Raw genomic sequence first — 26284 nt, 5'->3', positions numbered from 1 at the left:
ATAAACATTCAAAGATGTAGTAAGCCATCAGAATATGCTGGCTATTTTAATTATTGGTAACAGTGCAAATGAGAGGCCCTCCCAGTTTATCACTGAGGAGTTTATACGTAGTAATCTCTGCTGTCAGGCTGCTGACATCAGTAAGAAATGCTGCCAGGTAACAGTAACACTCAACATCTGACTGTCCAGGCCATGCCTAGGGTGTGCAGAAACACTCAGGGACTTGCTACTGTTCTGTACAAAATTGAAAACCATATGCTCCAGTCACTGAGGCAATGGAGAATTTTGTTTGGAAATAACATCCATAGACTATTAAGAAAAAGTAAGTGTGGGCGGCGCCTGTGGCTCAGTCGGTAAGGCGCCGACCCCATATACCGAGGATGGCGGGTTCAAACCTGGCCCCGGCCAAACTGCAACCAAAAAATAGCTGGGCCTTGTGGCGGGCGCCTGTAGTCCCAGCTACTTGGGAGGCTGAGGCAAGAGAATCACGTAAGCCCAGGAGTTGGAGGTTGCTGTGAGCTGTGTGATGCCACGGCACTCTACCGAGGGCCATAAAGTGAGACTCTGTCTCTACAAAAAAAAAAAAAGTAACTGCAAAGTACCAAGGCATAGTCTGTTTCATGTGTCTGATCACGTTTCCTAGTATAATTCTGTTCTGACATAATCGCTTATTTAAAACTAGCTGCTCCAAACCAAAGGTAATTGGAAGTAGCTGTCGTCCCTAACTTGCTTGTCCCGTCATTGCAGCCTCCCTTGCCGGGTGAGTTGAGGTCTGTGCATTCTCAGACGCCTTAGCGCCCTGGAACTCCGTCTCTTCCCAGTCTCACCCTTCTGATGGAACCTGACAGATTCCCTGGTGGCAGCTGTCCTTCACTAATCTTTTAAAACCCAGATAAAGTACCATATAAAGCCATCGGAATTGTTCTCTCTGGAGGCAGAATTCCTTCAGAGCGGGGTGGCAGACTTTCACCCTTTAGAGATTAGAGGAAACGGGAGCCCCGGGGAAGCCATCTGTGGCCTTCGCTTCCCCTCCCCTGGATGCAGCTCGCCTCTCACTCCTGGACCCTGTTTTGCTCCTTGCCATCTCTCTGCCTTGCTCCTGGACCTTACCCTCATTTGCCATCCCCCTCTGTGTTCATTCTCTCTGGTCTTTCTCTCCTCCTCGTTGCTGAAGAATAAAATGACTCTGGAGTAACTCTGCTTCCCAGGCCCATGCCCTGGTCTTCTTTGTCCTGAACCTGGCTGCAGGCCCCAGATTTCCTTAAACCCCTTCGGTAACTGCCCGTCCCCACTGCAGATGGTCTGGGAACCTCCTGCAGCTGCCCGGCTGTGCCTGGCTGTATGTCTGCCAGTCTCCATCTCTCAGTCTTTAGAGCTGAGAACCAGCCCTGGCTTCTCCAGTGAGGAGCACCAGAGCTTGTTGGGGAAATCCACAGAGTTGCTGTGTTGTCCTGGGTGAGACTTTCAACACAGCTAGGCTGGGATTGGATGCAGAGCTGGGGTACTCTCTCTGGATAGAAGCCCGCAGGATTTCTAGCCACAGTTTCCCCTCCCCAGCTCACCCAGAGGGTTCCCTTCTTTTTTTTTTTTTTTTTTTTTTGCAGTTTTTGGCCAGGGCTGGGTTTGAACCCACCACCTCTGGCATATGGGGCCAGCACCCTACTCCTTTGAGCCACAGGCACCGCCGAAGGGTTCCCTTCTTTACTGACTGTAGTGGCCTTTGTTCTCCTGCCCCGTGGAGCTGCAGTGTCAGTGTAGATCAGTGATTTTTTTTTTTTTTTTTTTTTTTGTAGAGACAGAGTCTCACTTTATGGCCCTCAGTAGAGTGCTGTGGCCTCACACAGCTCACAGCAACCTCCAACTCCTGGGCTTAAGTGATTCTCTTGCCTCAGCCTCCCAAGTAGCTGGGATTACAGGCGCCCGCCACAGCACCTGGCTATTTTTTGGTTGCAGTTTGGCTAGGGGCGGATTTGAACCTGCCACCCTCGGTATATGGGGCCGGCGCCTTACCGACTGAGCCACAGATTTTCAACCTGTCTGCCACCAACATTTTTAAAGCGATTCTCTTGCCTCAGCCTCCCAAGTAGCTGGGATTTTCAACCTGTCTGCCACCAACATTTTTAAAGCGATTCTCTTGCCTCAGCCTCCCAAGTAGCTGGGACTACAGGCGCCTGCCACAACACCCGGCTATTTTTTGGTTGCAGTTTGGCCGGGGCCGGGTTTGAACCCGCCACCCTCGGTATATGGGGCCGGCGCCTTACCGACTGAGCCACAGATTTTCAACCTGTCTGCCACCAACATTTTTACAGATCATTAATCAAATTATTGTTGAAAGAAGTTCAAAGCACAGGAAAATATATTCTTTTTTTTTTTTTACTTTTTTGGATCAACCGTGGAAGTGTATAGATTCAAGTGTGCTGTGGGATAAAAAAGATCAAACGAAGCTGGTGTAGATGCTTTGAGTTCTTCATGAATGTTACTGGGTTATTTGTGTTTAATTTAAATGTTAAAATAAAGCCTCAATCTATAAAAAGTACTTTGCCACAAAAGCATTGGTTTTATAGCTGCAAGGCTGAATCTCTACTCACCTGTTCGGAGCTCAGGGAAGTATTTCTGCTGTTCTGCCTGTTGCCTGACAGTGCAGTGCGCCCTGTGAGAATTGCAGGCTCCGGGTCTGGCAGGGTAGAGCGCAGGTCGGTTCCCAAGAAGCCCTTTGCTTCTGAGCACACCCGGGTCAGCAGAGGGGTGCCTCTGCTGTCCTTATGAATCAATCCTAATGGCAACCTGGGCCTTCATCACAGCAAAAACTTCCCATTTAGCATTAAAATTGGTTTTGGGTCTTTAAATGAGCTAGTAAAAAAAAAAAGAGAAGCATTAAAATATATATATATATGTATATTTTTTACCAGTCTTGTTATTGATCGTATGGTGTTAAGTTTTAGGAGAACAGTTATTTATTTTGCATTTCCACTTTCAGCAGGAAAATGATACAGTACCCAGGTGAGGAGGAAAGCAGATTATTTAAATGGTTTTAAATTTCATGATTTAGATCCTATCTACACATCCTCATACATTCCTAGTGTCTTGCACGGAGACTTTTTAAACTCCTTGTCCACTGGTGGTGTCTTTGACCCAAGGTAAAAATTAAAAAAATCTTGATTTCCAGGAAGCGTTATCATATTTTCATAAGCTGGTGTGAGGCGTAAATGCACCAGTGTTGTGAGGTACACAGAGCCTGTTTCTAGGGCTGGGTGATGGGCCATGGTGCTGTGTTGATGTGACCCTCCCCCCCAGGCTTCCATCTGCCGGAGCAGCCAGCCCCTGTCCGGTTTCAGCGCCCGGTGCCTGGAAGACGAGCAGATGCTGCAGGCCATCAGGAAGGCCAATCCAGGAAGCGACTTCATTTACGTCGTAGACACTCGGCCTAAAGTAAGTGTCGACATTTCAGTGCTTGACTTTGCAGCTCCAAGTCATGAAGCCTAACAGACACCATGGCTTGCTCTGGTTGTTTCCTCTGCAAAGGGGCTGCCCCTCTGGGCACAGCCAGCATCGAGCTCCTACCATGCTGGTTCCTGGACGGCCAAGCTCCTCCCGAAGCCTCTGACTCTCTCAGGTACATTTTCTATTTCCCCTGCTCCTGGCACTGTGCTGGGTGCAGAGTGGTGCACAATAAATGAGTGCGGTTTAACTTTGGAGGTTGCTCTCCTAATCACACAAAATTATTATTTAATTTGTTTCTAAAGCAGCCCTTGCTGCTCTGATAATTTGAAGTTTACTAGTTCAATGCTTAGGAGGTACTTTTTCAAATTCAGCTTGTGCTGATCTATCTACAACTTAGAAAGATTTATGAACTATAACACTAAATCAAAAAACATTACAAAAAAAGTGGATAGTATTTGTGTCCAAAAAACTCTATGTATGTAAAAATATATAGAAAAGGTATGCAGGGATAAACACTAAGTAAGATTCCATGGAGAAAGGAAAGGGTAGGATTTAGGGAGGTGGAGAACTTTCTACATATCTATCATTAGAAAAATATTATTTTAGGGGCAGTGCCTGTGGCTCAGTGGGTAGGGTGCCAGCCCGATATACCAAGGGTGGCGGGTTAAAACCAGGTCCCAGCCAAATTGCAACAACAACAAAAAAATAGCCGGCGTTGTGGCAGGCACCTGTAGTCCTAGCCCCTCGGGAGGCTGAGGCAAGAGAATCGCCTAAGACCAGGAGTTGGAGGTTGCTGTGAGCTGTGGCATAACAGCACTCTACCAAGAGCAATAAAGAATTCTAAAAAAAATACATTATTTTATAATTACACATGTATTAATGTATTAATTTTCTAATTTAATAAAACAACCAATAGGAGGTAACAGATTTAGTCATAGAGGGGTATGCCAAGTTGATTTTACACTTATCTCCCATTCTGCTTTACATTTTTTTTTTTTTTGAGATAGAGCCTCAAGCTATCACCCTGGGTAGAGTGCTGTGGCGTCGCTGCTCACAGCAACCTCCTGCTGGGCTTAAGCGATTCTCTTGCCTCAGTCTCCCAAGTAGCTGGGATTCCAGGAGCCCACCACAACACCCAGCTCTTTTTTGGTTGTAGTTGTCATTGTTTTTGGCAGGCCCGGGATGGATTCGAACCTGTCAGCTCTGGTGTATGTGGCTGGCGCTTTAGCCGCTTGAGCCATAGGCACTGAGCCTACATTTTTTTTTAAAGGAAAATCATTGTTAGGTCCAATAAAATTCCCGGTTCAGCTCCTTAGACCTAATTCTTTCAAAACAAGTCAACAAATGGAGCTCCCAGAGGAATGTAATGGTGAATACATGGAAACAATCACCCCCACGTACCTAGACTGCACAGGACAGAGTGAAATGCCCTTTATTCCACATATTTGCCATTGTAATTTCTAGCCAATCATGAAAATGTCCCTGAACCTGTGACTAATGAGAAGGACGCACACACAGCTCTGTGCGTCCATGTGGTATAGAAATGGAAAGGAGGCCAGAGCAGCAAGAGCGGGCTGCAGAAACTACGTATGTTGTAATCACACCCAAAAAAATTGGGGATTGGGGGGATGTACACCAAACTGTTCACATGGCTTTTCTGGTGGGTGAGAGGTTGATTTGCAGAAACTTTTTTATATTCTAAATTACAATTTGAAATTGTTTCCATCACAAAAAGGTTAAAAGAGCATAAGGACCTTAAATGTGAAACACAGAGTTACGGTATCACCCAGAAGTTCCATTCCTAGGCACACAAGTGTAAGTAAGAAAAATGAAAACGTCCACATAAAAAGTTGCATATATGTTTGTTATTAATAATATCTCAAAAGTGCAAATATCCAGATGTTCATCAGCTGAAGATGACTCTACAAAAATGCGGTATGTCCATTCAATGGAATATAAAAAGGGATGAAATATTGATACATACTACACCGTAAATGAACCTTATGAATGTTAAGTGGAAGAAGTCTGTCACAAAGGAACCCATGTTATATGATGACATTTATATGAAATGTCCAGAATAGGGAAATTCACAGCAACAGAAAGTAGACTGATGGTTCCTAGGGCTGAGGGGCTGGGAAGAAATGGTGAAATGACTGCTAATTAGTAGATGATTTCTCTTTGGGTGATGGAAGTATTCTCTAAAATGGTCACACAACTCTGTGAATATACGAAACACTAGTGACGTGTACATGTAAGTGAGCAAATTATATGACATGAACGGTAGGTAAGTGAAGTTATTTAAAAAAGGATGTAAGGAATAAACATTACAATAGGAAGAAGAGAATAGTACTAGTAGCTCAAGTCGCTTAAGACTGGGTCATCATGGACACAGTCTGTATTCATTGGTGATAGGAGAAATGAGAATTAGATACTATCCTTGGGATAGGTACACCCTGGTAATTTTTGCTGAGCTTCATGTCACCAAATATGGTGATTCATGCCCTGGATCACTGACTGTGATGTTCTCCTGGTGTGAGATCAGTGGCCCCCTCATACCCTTGACCTCAGAACAGTCCCCTCTACTTCACATCTGAGTATGCAGATCAGTTATGGAGACTGAGGATGTCATAGATACGTGTATTACAATCAGGTCACGTTCATGTTCGAGTGGATTAGATGTAAAGGGTCCCTTCCTTGTAAGTACATTTTCAAAGCACAACACTCAAGTAAAAGGTTCAAATTGGGAGAAAAATTAGCTTCTCTGCTTGAAGATTTTTCACTTGAAAGATGCCAGAAAATCTCTGACTTATACTGTTCTCTCTTAATTTGTGCTTTTCCTCTGGCTGGCCAGGCTTTAACCTCTTTCCTCTGACACTGACCGCCTGTCTTCATCTTTTTCGTATCTCTGTAAGGTGGAGCTGTTTTGAATTTCCTGACAGTTATATGTGATTGAATGAATGCCTGCTTCTTAGACAGATGCACTGAAAACATGGCAGGGAAAGAAAAGAAAGAAAAGGCAAGGGATTTACTGAGTGGAGACCGGGGAGCTCTTTCCTATCCTGTTTTTTCCCAGTGTAGATAAAGGCAGACAGATTGGTCTACTAATTTAAGGGCCAATGATCCAAGTTTGTACCATGTTATGTAAACCTTCTAGGAAATGCACCAGCTGTAGAGCCAGGCATATTCCAGATTTAAAATAAATTAATCCAGGGGATTTGATGTGAAGGGTATATTTAGCACTAAGCGTGTTTACTCTCAGAGATAAGAAGTTTGATGCTGATCCATTAAAGAAAATTGAGGTCTCGTACACCCCATGGCCTCTTCCCATATTTATCCACACGCATGCACTTCACATGGGTTTTAAACTGTTTGCTTAGAGCTTTCATTCTTTTAAAGATTATTTTGTTCTGGAGCGTGATAGTTCTCCCTGGTAGTAGCCAGGAGACGGAGTTGATGTTTGCCAGAGAACGTGTGGATGGTGGTGACTGGGCACTTCTCAGGTTTGCTCCAAGGTTTAATTTTAAAGAAAAAGGGTTAGTTTAAAGAAAAAGGGAAGTTGTCTGTTGAGCGACACTAGATCCACATAAGAGCCTCCTGAGCCACCTGTTCAGATGAAAGCTTTCTGGATCTCTGTTGACATGAAATGATTGGGAGGTCCTCAAGCATGTATTGAAAATCCACTCCAAAAAATGCCCTTGAGGTTATATATCCCTGCTGGATTTTGGTGCATTGGGAAAATATGAAAAGGTGCTGATGCAGTGTCTGTTGCATTACAAAATGATGGATACCTCATTTCATTGCACGCTTGTCCATGACTTTATCATTCCTTTGTTCTGGGACTTTGCTTAGCTTATAAAAATGCCAGTCACCTTCTCATTTAATTCCTATAAGAATCCTGAAAATTAGGAGGGGTTTTTTGTTTCTTTTCATGGGTAAGGGATTAAATTTAAAGAGGCTAAGTAATTCACCCAAGGTCACACAGCACAGGGCAGAGCCCAGGGTCAAATCCAGGCTTATCAGACTCCCAAGCCCAGGCTCTTTCTGCTTCACCATGATGTTTTTTTTCCCCCTGTGAACAAAAATTCTCTAGTGGAGCCACTGAGGCCCAGGAAGGTTGACACCTCTGAACACAACCCCAGTAAAACTGGAGAGCCCAACACGAGCTCATGAGAAGTCAGGCCAGGGCCAGAGGAGCAAGAAGAGCTCCCAGTTGTGCTGTGGACACCAGCAGCTTTGGAGGAGTTGTTGAGCCATGAAGACAAGGGGAGAGGTGGAGACGGGCCCCTGCCTCGGTGACGCTCAGCCCTTTGTCCTTGCTCCTTCTCCAGAGACTGCTCTGGTTCTGCCCTCTGATTTCCCCACCTCAGTGAGTTTTTGGTTGTGTAACAGGATGTCATGTGGAGTGTTTTCCCATTTCTCTGAGCTTGGGGATTAGGTGGCTTCTACTGGCAGGGTCCCATGAAGGGGGCATCTGAGAAACTCACTTGTGAAGATTTGGAATGCTTCAAAGAGGGGAAGCTAGGACCTCTGGCTGGATGTGCACAGATGTGGCTGTGGCCATGCAATAAGCAGAGGGGAGAGAGACGGCAGAGTTTGGTGGCCGTGGAACAGTTGGCATTGACAGGACAAGGATGGAGAAATTGCCTGTGGGTCAAGTGGTCGTGAGGAAGGAAGTTGATCCCCAGCTGCATGTGACTGTCAGGTGTGTGGCAGGGAAAGCCTAGGGGCTTGGAATACTCTCAAGGCAAGTGGAGCTCCCATGCCAGTGAGATGTGTGCTCTCCATCTCTAAGAACCCACACACAGGCCTCGGGAGACGCACCGTCTGGGCGTTTATGATGCACAGGGAAGTGATGGTCTATTGGTATCAACCAGAAAGGTGGCAACAACCAACGAAGATAGAATGGCAGCTTTGTCTGGACCTCTTCTCTTGTCCTTTCTCTGTCCCTCCCACAGTACACAGATGGGTCTAGAAGAAACCAGGGAGGGAGAGAGCAGTGCAAACCCCACGCCAATCTGAGTGGCCGGTAGTGGGGGAAAGAGATAATTTCATATCACTCCTGGGATTAGAATTTTAAATCAGGCTGGATGGAGATTTTCTATCTGAATGTAATTCTAAGACTACTAAATCTGCCAAGATGTCCTTAGGGCATGGGAAAGGAGGGTTTTGACTAGCATAGTTGTAGAAAGTTGTGGCAGGGAATCAAATCATCTCATAGTTGCTTATTTGTGCCCCAAACTAAGGGTCTGCATTTAAGCCATTATACATGGTGGGAGAGAAAAGGACCCTTGTGCTCTCATCGAAAGGATATGGTCCAGTCTTCCTGCCAGAATCAACGTCGACTGTCATTTCTTTTTTTTTTTTTTTTCTCCTAGTTGCCAGTGTATATAACTTTTTTTTTTTTTTTTTTTTTTATTGTTGGGGATTCATTGAGGGTACAATAAGCCAGTTACACTGATTGCAATTGTTAGGTAAAGTCCCTCTTGCAATCATGTCTTGCCCCCATAAAATGTGACACACACTAAGGCCCCACCCTCCTCCCTCCATCCTTCTTTCTGCTTCCCCCCCCATAACCTTAATTGTCATTAATTGTCCTCATATCAAGATTGAGTACATAGGATTCATGCTTCTCCATTTTTGTGATGCTTTACTAAGAATAATGTCTTCCACTTCCATCCAGGTTAATACGAAGGATGTAAAGTCTCCATTTTTTTTAATGGCTGAATAGTATTCCATGGTATACATATACCACAGCTTGTTAATCCATTCCTGGGTTGGTGGGCATTTAGGCTGTTTCCACATTTTGGCAATGGTAAATTGAGCTGCAATAAACAGTCTAGTACAAGTGTCCTTATGATAAAAGGATTTTTTTCCTTCTGGGTAGATGCCCAGTAATGGGATTGCAGGATCGAATGGGAGGTCTAGGTTGAGTGCTTTGAGGTTTCTCCATACTTCCTTCCAGAAAGTTTGTACTAGTTTGCAGTCCCACCAGCAGTGTAAAAGTGTTCCCTTCTCTCCACATCCACGCCAGCATCTGCAGTTTTGAGATTTTGTGATGTGGGCCATTCTCACTGGGGTTAGATGATATCTCAGGGTTGTTTTGATTTGCATTTCTCTAATATATAGAGATGATGAACATTTTTTCATGTGTTTGTTAGCCATTCGTCTGTCGTCTTTAGAGAAAGTTCTATTCATGTCTCTTGCCCATTGATATAAGGGATTGTTGGCTTTTTTCATGTGGATTAATTTGAGTTCTCTATAGATCCTGGTTATCAAGCTTTTGTCTGATTGAAAATATGCAAATATCCTTTCCCATTGTATAGGTTGTCTCTTTGCTTTGGTTATTGTCTCCTTAGCTGTACAGAAGCTTTTCAGTTTAATGAAGTCCCATTTGTTTATTTTTGTTGTTGTTGCCATTGTCATGGCAGTCTTCTTCATGAAGTCTTCCCCCAGGCCAATATCTTCCAGTGTTTTTCCTATGCTTTCTTGGAGGATTTTTATTGTTTCATGCCTTAAATTTAAGTCCTTTATCCATCTTGAATCAATTTTTGTGAGTGGGGAAAGGTGTGGGTCCAGTTTCAGTCTTTTACATGTAGACATCCAGTTCTCCCAACACCATTTATTGAATAGGGAGTCTTTCCCCCAAGGTAAGTTCTTGTTTGGTTTATCAAAGATTAGGTGGTTGTAAGATGTTAGTTTCATTTCTTGGTGTTCAATTCGATTCCAAGTGTCTATGTCTCTGTTTTTGTGCCAGTACCATGCTGTCTTGAGCACTATGGCTTTGTAGTACAGACTAAAATCTGGTATGCTGATGCCCCCAGCTTTATTTTTGTTACTAAGAACTGCCTTAGCTATACGGGGTTTTTTCCGGTTCCATACAAAACGCAGAATCATTTTTTCCAAATCTTGAAAGTACGATGTAGGTACTTTGATAGGAATGGCATTGAATAGGTAGATTGCTTTGGGAAGTATAGACATTTTAACAATGTTGATTCTTCCCATCCATGAGCATGGTATGTTCTTCCATTTGTTAATATCCTCTGCTATTTCCTTTCTGAGGATGACTGTCATTTCTTAACCATGTCAGATCAGGCATAAAATGTAGCTGCTAAAATGTGAGACTCCAAGATGAAGGAAGTGACTTGGCTGACCTTTAACTTGATTCCAGAATGAGCACTGGCAGAGTTTTCATAGGGGTGGCTGATTTAGGGTTCGGGTAGAATCTGAAGCTATTTCCTCACAGCCCTGGCCTGGTCGTCTCTTACTTGGTCGCCTCTTCCGACGTCTGTGTGGTGGCTCAGCCAGTCAGTCTTCATGGAGCACCTGTTCCGTGCCAGCTGGCCGTGGCCCTTAGTGAGACCCACACGGCCCCTCATGGAGCTTGTGCTCTTTGCCCCTCCTCTCATTTAGCGCTGAGTTTTTAAAAGTCTGCGTGTCTCCACTGTCCCCATTCCCAAGGATCTCTGTTGTGGACACGAAGTCAGCTTTGAGTTTTTCAGGTGAACCTGCTTAAAATCCTCTGCTCTGTCCTTCCTTCCCTCCCTCCCTCCTTCCTTCCTTCCTTCTTTCTTTCCTGAAGAGTTTCACTCTGTCATCCTGGGTAGAGGGCCATGGTGTCATAGCTCACAGCATCCTCAAACTCTTGGGCTCAAGTGATCCTCTTGCCTCAGCCTCTTGATTAGCTGGGACTACAGGCACCCGCCACGACACCTGGTTAGTTTTTCTATTTTTAGTAGAGATGGGGTCTCGCTCTTGTTTGAGCTGGTCTCCAACTCCTGAGGTCAAGCAGTCCACCTGTCTCAGCCTCTCAGAGTGCTAGGATTACAGGTGTGAGCCACCGTGCCTGGCTTAAATGTCTTTTTTTTTTTTTTTTTTTGTACAGAGAGTCTCACTGTACCGCCCTCGGGTAGAGTGCCGTGGCGTCACATGGCTCACAGCAACCTCTAACTTTTGGGCTTACGCGATTCTCTTGCCTCAGACTCCCGAGCAGCTGGGACTACAGGCACCCGCCACAACGCCCGGCTATTTTTTTGTTGCAGTTTGGCCGGGGCTGGGTTTGAACCCGCCGCCCTCGGCATATGGGGCCGCCCCTTAAATGTCTTAATTAAGCTTGTTTGTAGAAGACTTTAAGTGCCTTCTGGCCTCTTCTCTTGCTATTGCAACCACATCTGAACCTTCCACTGAACTCAGAAGGCTCATGGGTACCAGCCGGCACCTTTGATCTTGTACCTCCCCTCTGCTTCATCTAGAATGCCTGCATCCTTGCAGACTGTGTTAAGGTCCAGTTCAAGTTTCCACTCTCTCTCAGGATGTTACGCCTGATCCCCAGCCAGATGGTCTAATCTAGAATCCAGCTCCTGCCACGGCCACCATCTCCACTGTTTACTCAGCTCCTACCTGGCACCACACGCTTTCCCTCCCACACTCAATTATAAGCTGAAGACAACAAGAACAGCTTCCCAGTCATCCTTTTCTTCTGTTCATTGCTTGGTATGCAGTGGATGACCACTGAGTGTTTATTGGGAAATTCCAGAGTTCTTCTTGTTTCACTTATGAACTTGATCTGCACCCAAAGATGGCTAGATGATCAAACAACAAAGTGATCTTGCAGCCCTGCTTTTCACATGTCTGTTGTATTTCTGAAACATAAATTGAAACTGGAATGCACTTACCTGTAGAGCTTTATCTCTTTGAGAATTTTTAGGAGCTAAAGTGACATGGAGTTCTCAACCAAAAGGGCAGAGGACCAAATTTGATTTACTAAGAGTGAATTATTTATGTAAGGGATGCTATATCTTTTTATCTATCTATCTAATGTCCAAAATAACATCTTGAATTTTCGTTAATTGTAAGACCACATTTCCTGCTTTTAGGGTTCAGCTTTTTTCACATTATCATGCTAGATTCTGTAAAGTAGGTGGAAATCGTGAGAAACCACACTTTGGATGGTAGATTAAATATTGCCACCTTCTGCTCACTATGTGAAGTACACGCTGATTTTGAGAAGATGTGTTGCTTTTTTATTTTGTTTTTTTATTAAACCATAACTGTGAACACTGTTGCATTTATGAGGTTCCGTGTACTGATTTGATATACAATGGGAGATGCTTAAATTGAACTGATGAACACATCCATCACCTCGTTTACTTACTTGTTGTGGTAAGACAATTATTCTCTGACGTCACATGAGTTAAGTTGTGGAGCAGGACGGCTACAGAAGAGTGAGGTGGCTGCCCGCCTGAGCCCCTGTGGCAACATCTTGCCCTCTGCCATTTTATTTTTCCCTTCTAATACATTTTATTCCTATTATTCAAATTAAAAACTTTGTAAACTTTCACTTCTAATAGTGAAGGGATGTAGGGTATGGGTGGGTGTTCCTGTGCCACTTGCCACCCTCTGTCTTTCTGCTGTAACTGCTGCCAAATTACTGTCTTCTTCCACGCATTTGATTCTGGTAAGCAAGTATAAACACAAATGCATTTCTGTAAGTCTGTTTATTTTACAAAAAATGGACGGCTTTTACAAAAATTGCCCAACTTGGTCTTTTCACTTAATGCATTGGGCCAATTCCAAGTCTGTATACAGAGAGTCCCCTACTTACAGTTTTTTTGACTTTATAAAGGCATGAAAGAGACACATTTGGTAGAAACTGCACCTCTCTTGCCATGCTGGGCAGCGGCAGCCAGCACAGCTCCCAGTCAGCCATGCGCTTTCAACTTACGTTGTTTTCGATTTATGATGGGTCTGTTGGGAAACGACCCCACTGTAAGTCGGGGAGCCCAGGTATACATCCTGAAGGGTCTTTGCCCTTCTCTGTGCTGTCTGGTAGTAGTCCAGGGCATGAATAAACTGTAATTTATCCTGCCATTGCCCTATTGAGATATTCATGGGTTTTGCAAAACTATTGTAATAAATATTCTCAAACATCTGTTTTTATGTGCTGGTACTTTTAACTTTGTCAGATGCTCAGAAGTAAGAAAATCTGGGACAAAGAAAATGTGTGTTTTTAACTTAACCAGCTATTTTAATTTAGCTTTTTGAAAAGTACTGCTTTGTATTGTGCTCTTAAAAGCAGATATTTTTTCTGGTGGTGAGTCCTGGCATAGGTTCTCTGCCTGGGAGATCTCTGCTGACCTTTGTGGGCAGAAGAGAATGGTCAGTGGATACTGTTTTCTAGGATGTGATAGTTACTTAGTAAAAACAGCAAGAATGGAGTATCAGCAGTGATTTATTCATGCTAGAAACCTAGGCACTTCCCAGCTAAAGCAGGACTCGTCCCCTGCTTGATTTTAGCTACACAGGGCAAGGGCAGAATTTGAGTTTAATAAATTTCTTCAAGTCCATTATCATTTAACTCAGTTTGCACTAGGAGATGCCAACTTTTTGTATGCAAAATTATGAAAACGAAAACAGTCCAAAGCTCACTTAGTAGGTCTCTAGATTTAAATAAGGCGGCTGTAGGAGATAGAGCATCTGCGTTTCCTTCAGCAGTTCCTGCCCATGGTTTATTTGGGTAAGTGGGGGAGAAACCCTTGTGGACAAATTAGAATGACACATCCATCCCTATCTGATAACACCTTTATTGGCAATATCCTACTGAAGGTACAAAAATGTGACTTGTAGGGCCTCCTGTTGACAGATGTTCCTGTGATACTCTTCTGCAAATCTGCAGGTTGCAATATGTGGTATTAAATTGGGGCAACATGGCTCTGTCATGGACCTCCACATCCAGGGTGGCACCTCTGACAGGGACTTGCAAGAGGCATCTCCAGAGGGGTTTATCTATGGAATGCCTCTGAGCTAGGAAGATGCCAGCCACACCAACAAATTCACGCTGCTGAGGATAAGCTCAGCACGAGTGCTGGAACCTACTCAAGTCGGTACAGTGTTCCCCGACTGAAGGGATGGTATGTTTCTGCACATCATTTTGAACGGTTCTGTGGGTGTCCATGAAGTGTTTTGGTTGTTTCATGTCCTGAATATAATTGATGATTGTTCTGTTTTCCTGACCACTGCAGCTTAATGCAATGGCAAATCGTGCTGCAGGGAAAGGCTATGAGAATGAAGACAATTATTCCAATATCAAGTTTCAATTTATCGGGATAGAGAACATCCATGTGATGAGGAACAGTCTGCAGAAAATGCTGGAAGGTAAACCATTTCCTTATGCACAGCATTCAATGAAAGTGTTTAAATATTTTGATGCCAAAATGGAATAAGATAGTGTTTAGATTTTAAAATTGTTTTTTCCCCTCCAATGCTGTTTACATAGGTGTGATAAGTTGGGAAGAATGTCATACTGTAGTGACTCTTTAAACATTAAACAGCCCTTTTCTTACTTCATTTGTGTTGTTAGGAAGTAGTTTTCCCAGTTGGTGGTTTGCAGTCATGGACTCTCTACTTAACCACGTAAGGTCAAAGCGCAGAGGGATAATTTTCTTTCTTGCTCATGATGTTAGTTTGAACCACATTCAAAGCCATTTGGAGATCAAGCAGTCTTAGGTTTGAAGAAATAACCAGCTGTCCTTGTATGAAGCTCAGGTTTGTAAACTATATCCTTAAGTTGCTGAATCGCCATTGGAAGGGAGGGTGTGGGAGATCCCGACCCTCATTTATGAACAGCAACAAATGCTGCAATACACGCACATGTGACCCCACCACCACCCCCCACACACACTCGCACACTCAGCGGTGAGCACCGCAAGATGGCAAGTCTGACACTCACGTGGGAAGGAAATTTAAAAGACAGATTACGGAGCATAGGGGAATTATTCCTACGGCCTAACCAGTGATAAGCCAATGAGCAGAAATTCTGCATTTCAAGCAAAACCAGCTTTATCTTTATACTGTTTATAGTCATGATCATAAAAGACTAAGGAAGAGTTGGTGTCTAGAGGGAACGGAGGAGAGAAAGCAGAGGCCGCAGAAGCCACAGCTTTGTGCCTTGGCTGTGAACGCTGTGTGTGCACTTCCGGGGAGAACCCTGCTGGGATGGAGCTGAGTTGAGGGAAACAGGCTGTCTTTATAGGAAAGGTGGGGTCTGGAATGAAGAGGGACAAAGGAAAATTACTTTTTCCAGGAATCCATGTTTGCTTTTGTTTTTCTCCATATGATCAGATCAACCTAATGTTGGGGCTGGGAAACTTGAGTGTCACAGGCCTCATTTCCGTTCTCTTTCCTGAACTTCCTGGTTCACCTCAGTCATTATGAAAGTTTGAACGTATCGGTTCACTTCTTTGGGTCTCTGTTACCTGGTATAAAAGTAACAATTTCTGTGGTTCCTTCTAGCTATGGCCGTCTTGCCCACCAGTTGCAAGCACTTTAAAATTGAGCATTAAATGGCGAAGAAACTTCTTCCTGCATCTGAAAAATATCAGAGCCCCAGAGCTATCTCCATATTATTTCTACACATAATTGTGGTATCTTGGGTCACAGTGACAATACCCTGGCTATGACTGTTTGAAGCTCCTGAACTTGTGGAGATTATTATGGGCAATTTGGCTAATCCTGCTATAATCTGTGCTTTTCACGTGTCAGAAAATTGTGATTGAAAAGGAAGTCTAACTTCAATATGATGAATGTTCAACATTATCAGAATCATTAGAAAACACTGAGGTTGATATGCTTTATATTTCTCAGTTAGTAATTTCATAAGATGACTTTGAGAATGAATTTTTCTTCTGTAAGGAAAGTTGTTCCTGAGAGCACTTACAACATGTACATTTGGGTTTCATTTTTAAATTGGCATCTGTTTGGTTTTTCATCAGGAACTTCTTCTCCTTCCCTTACGCTTATGTTCTGACTCGCTGTTTTTTCTCAAGGACACCCTGGCAGTTCTGGAGGGCAGCTATTTCATAAGGGATCACAGTACTTCTACATAACTTTCCCAGCTATGTAGTGCAATAAGCAAGGACAGCTTTCTGGATGCCTTTCAGGGGACGTGACCAATGTTTGACTATCTGTTTTTACCAAGTAAATTATAAACCATTGTGGAGGCGCAGCTGGTGATGAGATGTTGCAATCAGACCAACCTTCTGAGGCTTTTTATCCTTCAAACAGCTGCCCTTGGCATCAAAGAGATTTGAAGGTTTGTACTGCTAGTCACTTGGTAGGCAGAAGAATACCACTCTTCATTCATGATTATTAGTTTCCTCAATGTGTTCTTCTCATGGTCGTGGATGTTATAACAATAGATTCTGCATAACAGAGAAGTGAAATTGTTTGTATTCTGGCTCCAAGCAGCTCTGTCCGTGAGCAAGAGCTGCAGGATATTTCATCATAAACTGAAATCTAGGACCAAGTTCATATCCTGTGTAGGTCCTTCAGTAGAGCTTATTTAATTTTAACTTTGATTTATAAATTCCAAACCAGAGTACCTGTGTTTTTGTGCTATTTGTACCTCCCAAGGAGATAAAATGGTACCTTTCAGTTACATGGCAACTTTGCAGTTTATGGAGTGTTTTTCATAGTAGCTTTCCTTTTGATCATATAGATAGTGGACTTTCCCTCAAGTATGCTACAAGGAGACTCTGTATTTTCTTTTCTATTGAAACAATTTGTACTCTCCAAGGCTAAGGAAATTGTCATCGGCTTAGGTGGAACCTTTGCATCTGAGGCATCCCTGGTGTTCAGTAGGGAAGCCAGTGAGAGGAAGGTAGAGGGGTGATGGAATCACTGTCACCTCTTGTTGAGATGCTGCTCTGTGATGCCTCTTAGGCTTGAATACGAATGAATGAATCCACTTTCGAGGTTGGCAGGTGCTTATGGGAAAGACATGGCAGGGACATCCTCCTTTTTCAATCATTGGGCCCTCTTTTCCATGTTGCCTAGAAAATTTCAGTTTCTCTCCATGACTACTTTCATACCTAGATTCCACATGAATATTAGACTAATATTGATGGACATTGTGTGGTTCTGTCTAACTACTTTTTACCCAATTTGCATAGACTGGACAGGCATCACCTATGTTCAATGTACAATAGGCCTAGTTCCTTATGTTGACCACCTCTGTATGTCGACCAGTTTATCAAGTCCCATGGGTAGTCATCTTACGGAACTTCTTCTATATTTTCACTTAAACAAATGCATTTGATTTTCACAATAATAGTGGAAGGATTACAATGTATGGACATTTCAAAATGTTCAGGATGTATTTACTCAAGTAATCCTCTCTGCGATCATGTTGTAGCTCCTCTTACCCACATTTTACAGGTGAGGAAATTCAGGCACAGTGGCTGAGAAACTTGTGCAAACTCACAGCGGCAAGTGGTGGAACCCACATTTTTACCTAATTAGTGTGAGTGCAGGTGCCACCTTCTTGGCCACCAGGCTTCACTGCCTTGCTAGGTGGTGGACTAGGGTAAAAGGTGCCCTGTCCTAAGTGAGTGAAGACCTGTATTTGGGTTCTCGCTTTAGTCCCAGAGTAAACGTGAACAAATCTCATTCTCTGTGTTGGTAAAACAAGGTAAATAATATATCTTCCTTGTTTACTTCATGACTTATTAAAAAGGTATCTTAAAACTACAAAGTGCTTTCTAATGTAAGTTACACTTGCTTTCTCTTGGGGAGCAAAAGGAGTCCTGGATAAAAAGGATAAGTTGATTGGCTGTAGACGGATCCAGTTAGCCAGGTGGGTATTTGACAGGCCCCATGCTTTCTCAGGAAGAATTTTCTTTTTTTCTTCATTCAAAAGACATGGATGGAAGAAGAGCGCAGTTTTCAGAGTTGTGTCAATGCTTGCCTCAGGATACAGTGTGAGTCTACTCAGCATAAGCTCATCAAAAATGATTTAATAAACATGTCAGGCCTTGTGGGCGTTTTCTCAGCAAGTTGTTCTACAGAGACATAAACCTCAGGCTGGCCATGAGCAGATCAGATGGACGTGGGTCCAGAGGACTTGGAGCACAGGCTTGTGTCAGTTCAGCAGTTTGGGCAGTGACCTTGTGCAGTGCTGAGCGAAAGGAAGTGAGAAAACTCACTTTAAGAGATTGGGATCTATTTAACAGGTTGAATCACTTTTTTTTGTTATGTCCTCTGAAATCGTAGGCATTGACTGTGAAGAATGTTTTGTGGCAAAGTCAGGTGGCTCTAGAGATTGTATCTTCTATGTTCTGTGTGAAGGTCATGAGGCCTGAGTCTTCAATAGGTGTAGAAAGGATGGTTAAAAGCAGAGAACTTGGGGTATGTTGTGGATGGCACCATTTTGGAGGCAAGTTGCCTTGGGCACAGTCTGCGGTGGGGTGGATAGTCCTTAACACATCCATCTCCAAAGTGTCTACAAAATACTCATCTCTGCTCAGAGAGGAGAGGTTGGGGCTAATAGTTCAAATGGCCTTTTTATTTGATACATTCTTCCCTACCTCATGTCTTCATGGGATAATGGCTAATTCAACCCGGAATAAATAGACAACTTCAACCATTTATAGATAGTTCACATATAAATTTTTCATTTGAAAGCATTTCCTATCACATTCCCTACAAATTTATGTAATGAAGGTCTACCAGATATGATGAGCTAATAAAAGGCTATAAAGGTTAATCCTTTTTCAGTTCTTTATATTCTGAGTTTTTACCATGATTAATTTCCCGAAACTGGATGGAACAAACAAGAATGGCCTTAAGGTCTGGTCCTTTTCCCTCAAAATTTGGCACCATGGGATAGGCTTCCACCTAAAAAAACCTGTCTCATTAAAGTGGGAGTAGAGAGCATCACTCAGGAAGAGTAGTCTTGAGGCTTTGCAGTGAACGTTCTGCTTATCGGGCTTTTCTTGTTATCAGAAACAAGTGGTGTTGCATGAGGTTTCCCTAGACAGTCAGTTCTAAGCAACAACCCACAGGGAAGAGCTTGGCCCTCCTGGACATGTCTGTGGAATGGATCCCAGCCTGATTATTTACTGGATGTGCAACTATGGATGGCCTAGTAATGCACTGTTAGGATACCCTGCGTGGTAGATAACGTATAGAGGGCTTTGGGCACAATACCTGCTTATGGGAAGCACTTCATACAGTGATCTCTGACCTTCAAACGTCCATCCAGCAGTCGTTGAGGGTGATCTACATGCGAGGCATTGGGCAGGAAAGCGCTTCCTTCCTTCCTACAAGCAGAAGTAATCAACTTTGAAACAGGAACCCATTTCCCCAGCAGAGAGAAGAGAAGCTGCTTGCTTACCAGTGCTCTCACAGAGGGCTATCCCTGGGCAAGTCCAGGAGGTTTTAACTGCATGTCAAAGCCAAAAACTATTTGTCATTACCAAAGAAAAGGACGAGAGAAAACAGTGAGTTAGTGAGAGGATAATGGCTTTTTTTCTCCTGCTTATAACTGATTTTGCAATTCATTGAGATGATTCAAAGATGAAAAATTTCACCCTCGGAATTATTGTCTTATATTTTATAAACCACGGTGGTATGTTTTTGGATAACTAGGACATTTATGAAAAGAGTACTTGTAAAAGAAAGCATATCCCATGAAACTAAAGATAGATACGGCTAATTTTAGTGACAAGACCGGCTGTTTTTCCACAAGGCTATTGTTGGGGTTTGGTAATCCAGTATTTGCTTGCCAGTGACAATATGGTCTCAAATTGATACGCGTGCTGGTCCTGGAAGCTCTCTCCGCTGGTGAGGAGTGTGGAATGCTTCACACCCCTGCGTCCCCTGCGGCCTGTGCTGCTCCTGTCGGCTCTTCAGTAGCTGGCTGCCAGCATCTCAGTCTAACGCGATCCCTGGCCTTCCTGCAGGCCTTCTACCTTACATCCTCAACCCCCTGGCTCCAGTCTATTCCCACTGGCTTTGAGTTTCCTATTCAGACTTTATCACCCCTTAAACCCTACCTTCAGTTCAGTTCCTGTTCATCCTGGCTCTGTTTGGCTTTTAATTATTCTCTATTTGTAGTGAATAATAATGGAAAAGGAGTCAAGGGACCTCAGCTCCTACCCCAGTGTACCTGCTGTGCCACTAGCCTCTGAGCCCTTTCCTCCTCTGTCAACGGAGATGATTCTCTGTAGATATGGAGGTTGGGAGGATTCAGTACTAGGAAAACATCAAGCCCAGTACTCTCATGTGGTAGATGGAATGTATAATAATTGTCACACATTTTTATTTGCTGTAAAGCTTTACACACTCCAGCAGTTAATATTTTTTTAAGCATCAAAAAGTAATGTGATTTTAATTGACATCAAATTTCCTTTTTTTATTATTATTAAATCATAGCTGTGTACATTAATGTGATCATGGGGCACCATACACTGGTTTTATAGATCATTTGACACATTTTCATCACACTGGTTAACATAGCCTTTCTGGCATTTTCTTAGTTACTGTGTTAAGACATTTACATTCTACATTTACTAAGTTTCACATGTACCCTTGTAAGATGCACTGCAGGTGTAATCCCACCAATCACCCTCCCTCCGCCCCCCTTTTCCCTTTCCCCATATTCTTAGGTTGTAACTGGGTTATAGCTTTCATGTGAAAGCCATAAATTAGTTTTCATAGTAGGGCCGAGTACATTGGATACTTTTTCTTCCATTCTTGAGATACTTTACTAAGAAGAATATGTTCCAGCTCCATCCATGTAAACATGAAAGAGGTAAAGTCTCCATCTTTCTTTAAGGCTGCATAATATTCCATGGTGTACATATACCACAATTTATTAATCCATTCGTGGATTGATGGGCACTTGGGCTTTTTCCATGACTTAGCAATTATGAATTGGGCTGCAATAAACATTCTGGTACAAATATCTTTGTTATGATGTGATTTTTGGTCTTCTGGGTATATACCTAGTAGAGGAATTATAAGATTGAATGGCAGATCTATTTTTAGATCTCTAAGTGTTCTCCAAACATCTTTCCAAAAGGAATGTATTAATTTGCATTCCCACCAGCAGTATAGAAGTGTTCCCTTTTCTCCGCATCCACGCCAACATCTCTGGTCTTGGGATTCTGTGATATGGGCTAATCTTACTGGAGTTAGATGACATCTCAAAGTAGTTTTGATTTGCATTTCTCTGATGATTAAAGATGATGAGCATTTTTTCATATGTCTATAGACCGTGCACCTGTCTTCTTCAGAGAAGTTTCTCTTCAAGTCCCTTGCCTAGCCTGCGATGGGATCACTTGTTCTTTTCTTGCTTATACGTTTGAGTTCTCTGTGGATTGTGGTTATTAAACCTTTGTCGGAGACATAACCTGCAAATATCTTCTCCCATTCTGAGGGCTGTCTTCTTGCTTTACTTACTGTGTTCTTCGCTGTGCAGAAGCTTTTTAGTTTGATCAGGTCCCAGTAGTGTATTTTTGAGGCTGCTTCAATTGCCCAGGGGGTCCTCTTCATAAAATACTCGCCCAGACCAATTTCTTCAAGGGTTTTCCCTGCACTCTCTCCTAGTATTTTTATAGTTTCATGTCTTAAGTTTAAATCTTTAATCCAGTGAGAGTGTATCTTAGTTAATGGTGAAAGGTGTGGGTCCAGTTTCAGTCTTCTACAGGTCGCCAGCCAGTTCACCCAGCACCATTTGTTAAATAGGGAATCTTTTCCCCACTGAATGTTTTTAATTGGCTTGTCAAAGATCAAATAATGGTAAGTAGCTGGATTCATGTCTTGGTTCTCTATTCTGTTCCAGACATCTATTTCTCTGTTTTTGTGCAAGTACCATGCTGTTTTGATCACTATTGATTTATAGTATAGTCTGAGGTCTGGTAGCGTGATTCCTCCTGCTTTGTTTTTATTTCTGAGTAATGTCTTGGCTATTTGAGGTTTTTTTCTGATTCCATATAAAAAGAAGTATTATTTTTTTCAAGATCTTTAAGTATGACAGTGGAGCTTTAATAGGGATTGCATTAAAATTGTATATTGCTTTGGGTAGTATGGACATTTTAACAACATTGATTCTTCCCAGCCATGAGTGTGGTATGTTTTTCCATTTGTTAACATTTTCAGCTATTTCTTTTCTTAGAGTTTCATAGTTCTCTTTATAGATATCTTTCACGTCCTTTGTTACATAAACTCCCAAATATTTCATCTTCTTTGGCACTACTGTGAATGGAATAGAGCCCTTAACTGTTTTTTCTGCTTGACTACTGTTGGTATATATAAAGGCTACTGATTTATGAATGTTGATTTTGTAACCTGAGACGCTGTCCAGCAGTTAATATTCATGTCTTACGTCCTTACCACATGTTAAACCTAAGACAGCACAGGTTACCCCTTACACTATGAATCTGTGGGCAAAAAATTCACCTTCATAAACACTGATGGGACATTCTCATGTAAAGCTGCTGCTGGGTTTTCTTTAGGCCAATGGTAATTAGTGTTCTGGAGCATGTTGGTATGTCTGTGCATATACATTTACATACACTCCTACGTGTTTATTAGCACCTGGATACACACACATACACACACACATTTTCTATGCTGCTAACTCAAGCACCAATAACAGGTATATAGAAGTTAGACTTGACTGAACCTTACTGTTTTATATGAGCATCAAGTTCTTTAAAAGAAAACAGGGTTATGAACTGTGTAGAAATTCCAGAAAGTGTCATCAGGAACAGAGTTGGAAATGTTTTAAAGAATAATCTTCAGTCCTGTGATGTCATGTAGAGAAGCTACCCCTTGGAAAGTAGTTAATCTGAAGCTAAAGAGTGAATTTTTCCAGTTAATGGGGAGTTCTCTAGACAGAAGGCCTGTGGGCGTGGCGCCCATAGCACAGTGGTTACGGCGCCATCCATATACACCGAGGGTGACAGGTCTGAACCCGGCCTGGGCCAGCTCAACAACTGCAACAGAAAAATAGCCAGGCATTGTGGTGGGCACCTATAGTCTCAGCTACTTGGGAGGCTGAGGCAAGAGAATCACTTAAGTCCAGGAGTTTGAGGTTGCTGCGAGCTATGATGCTACAGCACTCTACCAAGGGTGACATAGTGAGACTCTGTCTCAAAACAAAAAAAAAAAAAAAAGAAGAAGAAGAAGGGCTGTGTTAGTTGGGGAGGGAAGGTGGGAAGGCAGGAAGGGGAGTACCCCTACCATGAAGAAGTTGAATGCAATTCTCAGCCAAGCTCAGAAGTTTATTTCACGTCACCATGGTGGACTCATGCAGGCTTAAGGAAACAGTTCCATTTTACAGGCCATAATTAAATCCTCTTCAAATGGTTTAGTCTTCTGGGATATTCAGTGAAGGAAAATTTATCATTTTGCCAGTTCTTTGAAGCCTATTTCATTGGTCTTGTCTTCTCCTGTGTGTGGCTGCTGGTGATTAAGAGAGGGCCATGCATATTTCAACTTTAAGTCTTAGGGTGCCAGAAACCCCAATTCAACAGGGTACGAATGGAGTCTTTCTTTGTACTTTCACTGAGACACAAAATAAGATTGGCATAGGAAATACCAAAGGAAGGTCACGTGAGGTTTATTTTTTTCTAAGTAAATTCCACATTTCCTCAGGTTCTAAAATTATTTATCTTCTTTTTTTAAAATTGTGGCTTACGTATGTTTATGGGATACAGTTGTCCTATTATATAAAACAAATATCGGTAGAGCTAGGTATTCAACTCCTGGTTCGTGAGTACAGTTCTCTGCAATTTGTGGCATATGCCTCTGATGTCAGCTGAAACGGACTTTGTTCAGCAAAATGGTTTGTAAATATTGGTTTGGGTTTGGCAACAAGAGTGAACAAATCAGTGTTTCTACCTTATCCTGAGTTTATCCAAACAGACCCAACAGTTTTATATTTAAAAATCCAGGTGCTAATTGTTTCAGTCTCAAGCGTACCCCCATCTGTCCCTGCGTATTAATCATCCAGGGAGCTCTGTGCGTTCAACCCTGCTGCTCAGCATGAAGGGGAAAAGCACCGTCTCAGATGTTAACTGTGCTTGAAAGTCTGCTGGGGTCACTTTACTCAGCATATGCAATTTTAATGTTCTCGTAAACAGGACTTTTAAACAAGGAGCCCTTCTTAGTGTGGGAAGGAGCTTACAGCCAGGGAGGCCCATGCTCTTGCTGTGCGAGCTACACCAGAGAGGAAGCCTGGGACGTTCTCCCTGGCTGGAGGGTTTAGGACCTTGTTCTGTGAGCTGTCCATTCCTCTCTGTATCCAGGTTAGCTGGAAAGCCTGGTGTCTTTATTTTTAAACTCGCTGTCACTTCCATGCCCTGTGGGAAGAGAATGTGAAAAGGGTCATTTGTTCTTGGGCTGAGCTTCAGAGTTTGGGTGCCAAGATATTCCTCGGGCTGCCTGGACTTTTGGAAATAAACGAGAATACTAACTAGCCCTACAATCTACAATAACAACCTGAAAGTTTGATGTATTTGGTGAAAAAAAAAAACGCAGGAGAATATTAACTGTGGAGGTTTGAATTGGTTGAGTCCTGGAACTTCAAGCAGTGGAATGTGTGTGTTTTAGGATAAAGTGAACGCTTTGGGTCAGGGCCTGGGGTTGGACAGAAAGAACAGCAGGCACCAGGGAGTGGTGAGCGCGCCGGGGTGCTGGAATTTGCCACCCTTCCTGCTGGGCTGTCTCAGGGCCTGTGCACAGGCAGGTGTGAGCCTGCCACTTACAGGGCCTGCCCAGTACTGCTGGACTCTGTCACCAGGGGACACATCTCCAGGCTGGGTCAGAAAGGCAGGGAGTGCTGTTTCCACTAGGGCCTGGCATTAGGTCTTTGTACCAGACACATCTGTCTGTCTTCAGCCTGGGTCCACGTGCCCCTGAGCTCACGGGAGAACTTTCTGAGGTGCTCCCTGGGTACGTTGTTTCATGGGAACAGGCTTCTAGATCATGTGTTTATGTCCTCCTTTCTACAGTTACATGACCAGCCTTAGGATGCCCCTCTGGCCAGGCTTTAAGCCAGCTCCCTTCCTTTCCTAATTTCCCTTTTTCTACCTTACAAAAGAAAAACACACCCTTTGCCACACCCGCAATCTTATGATGATGATACATTATTACAGGGTGTGTCAGAGGGTACATAGTTTTAAATTTTACTTTAGAGCTACAAGTGCAAAAACATTGGACGTCTTCTGATCAGATTAATGCTTCTGATCAGCAATCTAATCAGCACTGTCCATGGAAATATAACATGAGCCACAGACTTGTGCAGACAACATTTATTAATTTAGATTTTTCTGGTGGCTATGCTCAAAAAAGCAAAAAGAAGTAGGAGTATTAATTTTAATACTATGAAAGCTGTCTGGAAAGTATCCAGCCATGTCCTGTGAAATACGATATTAACAATGGCTGGGTACTTTCTGCTCAGCCCTTATACTTTTTATTTGACCCAATATTTGTAAAATCGTACCATTTCAACATATAATCAATATAACAAGCTGCTAATGAGGCAGTTTTTATGCTATTTCTGAACTAAGTCTTAAAACTTTAATTCATATGCCCCACTTATAGCACATCTCAGTTCAGACTGGACATACTCCAAGTGCTTGCAGGTGACTAGTGGCTCTCACAGGACAGCAATGTTTGAAGGGACAGAAAGCATAATCTGTAAGCTGATAGTATTTGGGAGCCAGGAAGTACTTAGACTGGTATTATTTGAATTATGAAAAGGAAACATACCTGAAATTGAGAGCGTAGATTAAGAGCACAGCCTCACCACGTGCCAGCTGGGAGACTTTGGACCAGCTATTCAGCCTCACCCTGTATTGCAAAATGGGAATAGTCATAGTGCCTTCCTGATAATGATGTTTAGAGTAATAAAAAAGCTAAAAGCTAATATATAAAGCACTTAGAAGAATGTCTGGCATTTGGTATTTAAGTTTTACTATTATTATTATTTCTAGTGAAACCCACCACGGTGAGGATCGCTTGAGCCCAGGAGTTGGAGGCTGCAGTGGGCTATGATCAG

General features: G+C 42.9%; 1 protein-coding gene and 1 long non-coding RNA gene across 2 annotated transcripts in view; one reads left to right on the top strand and one right to left on the bottom strand.

Annotated features, from left to right (window-relative positions):
* Nucleotides 1–26284, top strand: part of MTMR7 (myotubularin related protein 7) — a 93382-nt gene that overhangs the window by 47259 nt on the left and 19839 nt on the right. The window contains exons 6-7 of the mRNA XM_053578731.1: nucleotides 3295–3429; nucleotides 14460–14592. Coding sequence (XP_053434706.1) covers nucleotides 3295–3429; nucleotides 14460–14592 — 268 coding nt within the window. The remainder of the gene's footprint in view (nucleotides 1–3294; nucleotides 3430–14459; nucleotides 14593–26284) is intronic.
* Nucleotides 2597–26189, bottom strand: LOC128576523 (uncharacterized). Its single transcript, XR_008377410.1, has 3 exons — nucleotides 25996–26189; nucleotides 19423–19535; nucleotides 2597–2850 (listed from the first exon to the last, which is right to left on the bottom strand). It is a non-coding gene; the product is annotated as an uncharacterized LOC128576523 (long non-coding RNA).

The sequence above is a fragment of the Nycticebus coucang genome, chromosome 24 (assembly GCF_027406575.1).
Source record: "Nycticebus coucang isolate mNycCou1 chromosome 24, mNycCou1.pri, whole genome shotgun sequence".
Taxonomy (NCBI): domain Eukaryota; kingdom Metazoa; phylum Chordata; class Mammalia; order Primates; family Lorisidae; genus Nycticebus; species Nycticebus coucang.
Note: the sequence above shows the minus strand (reverse complement) of the source record. Positions and strands in the feature narration are given on the sequence as shown.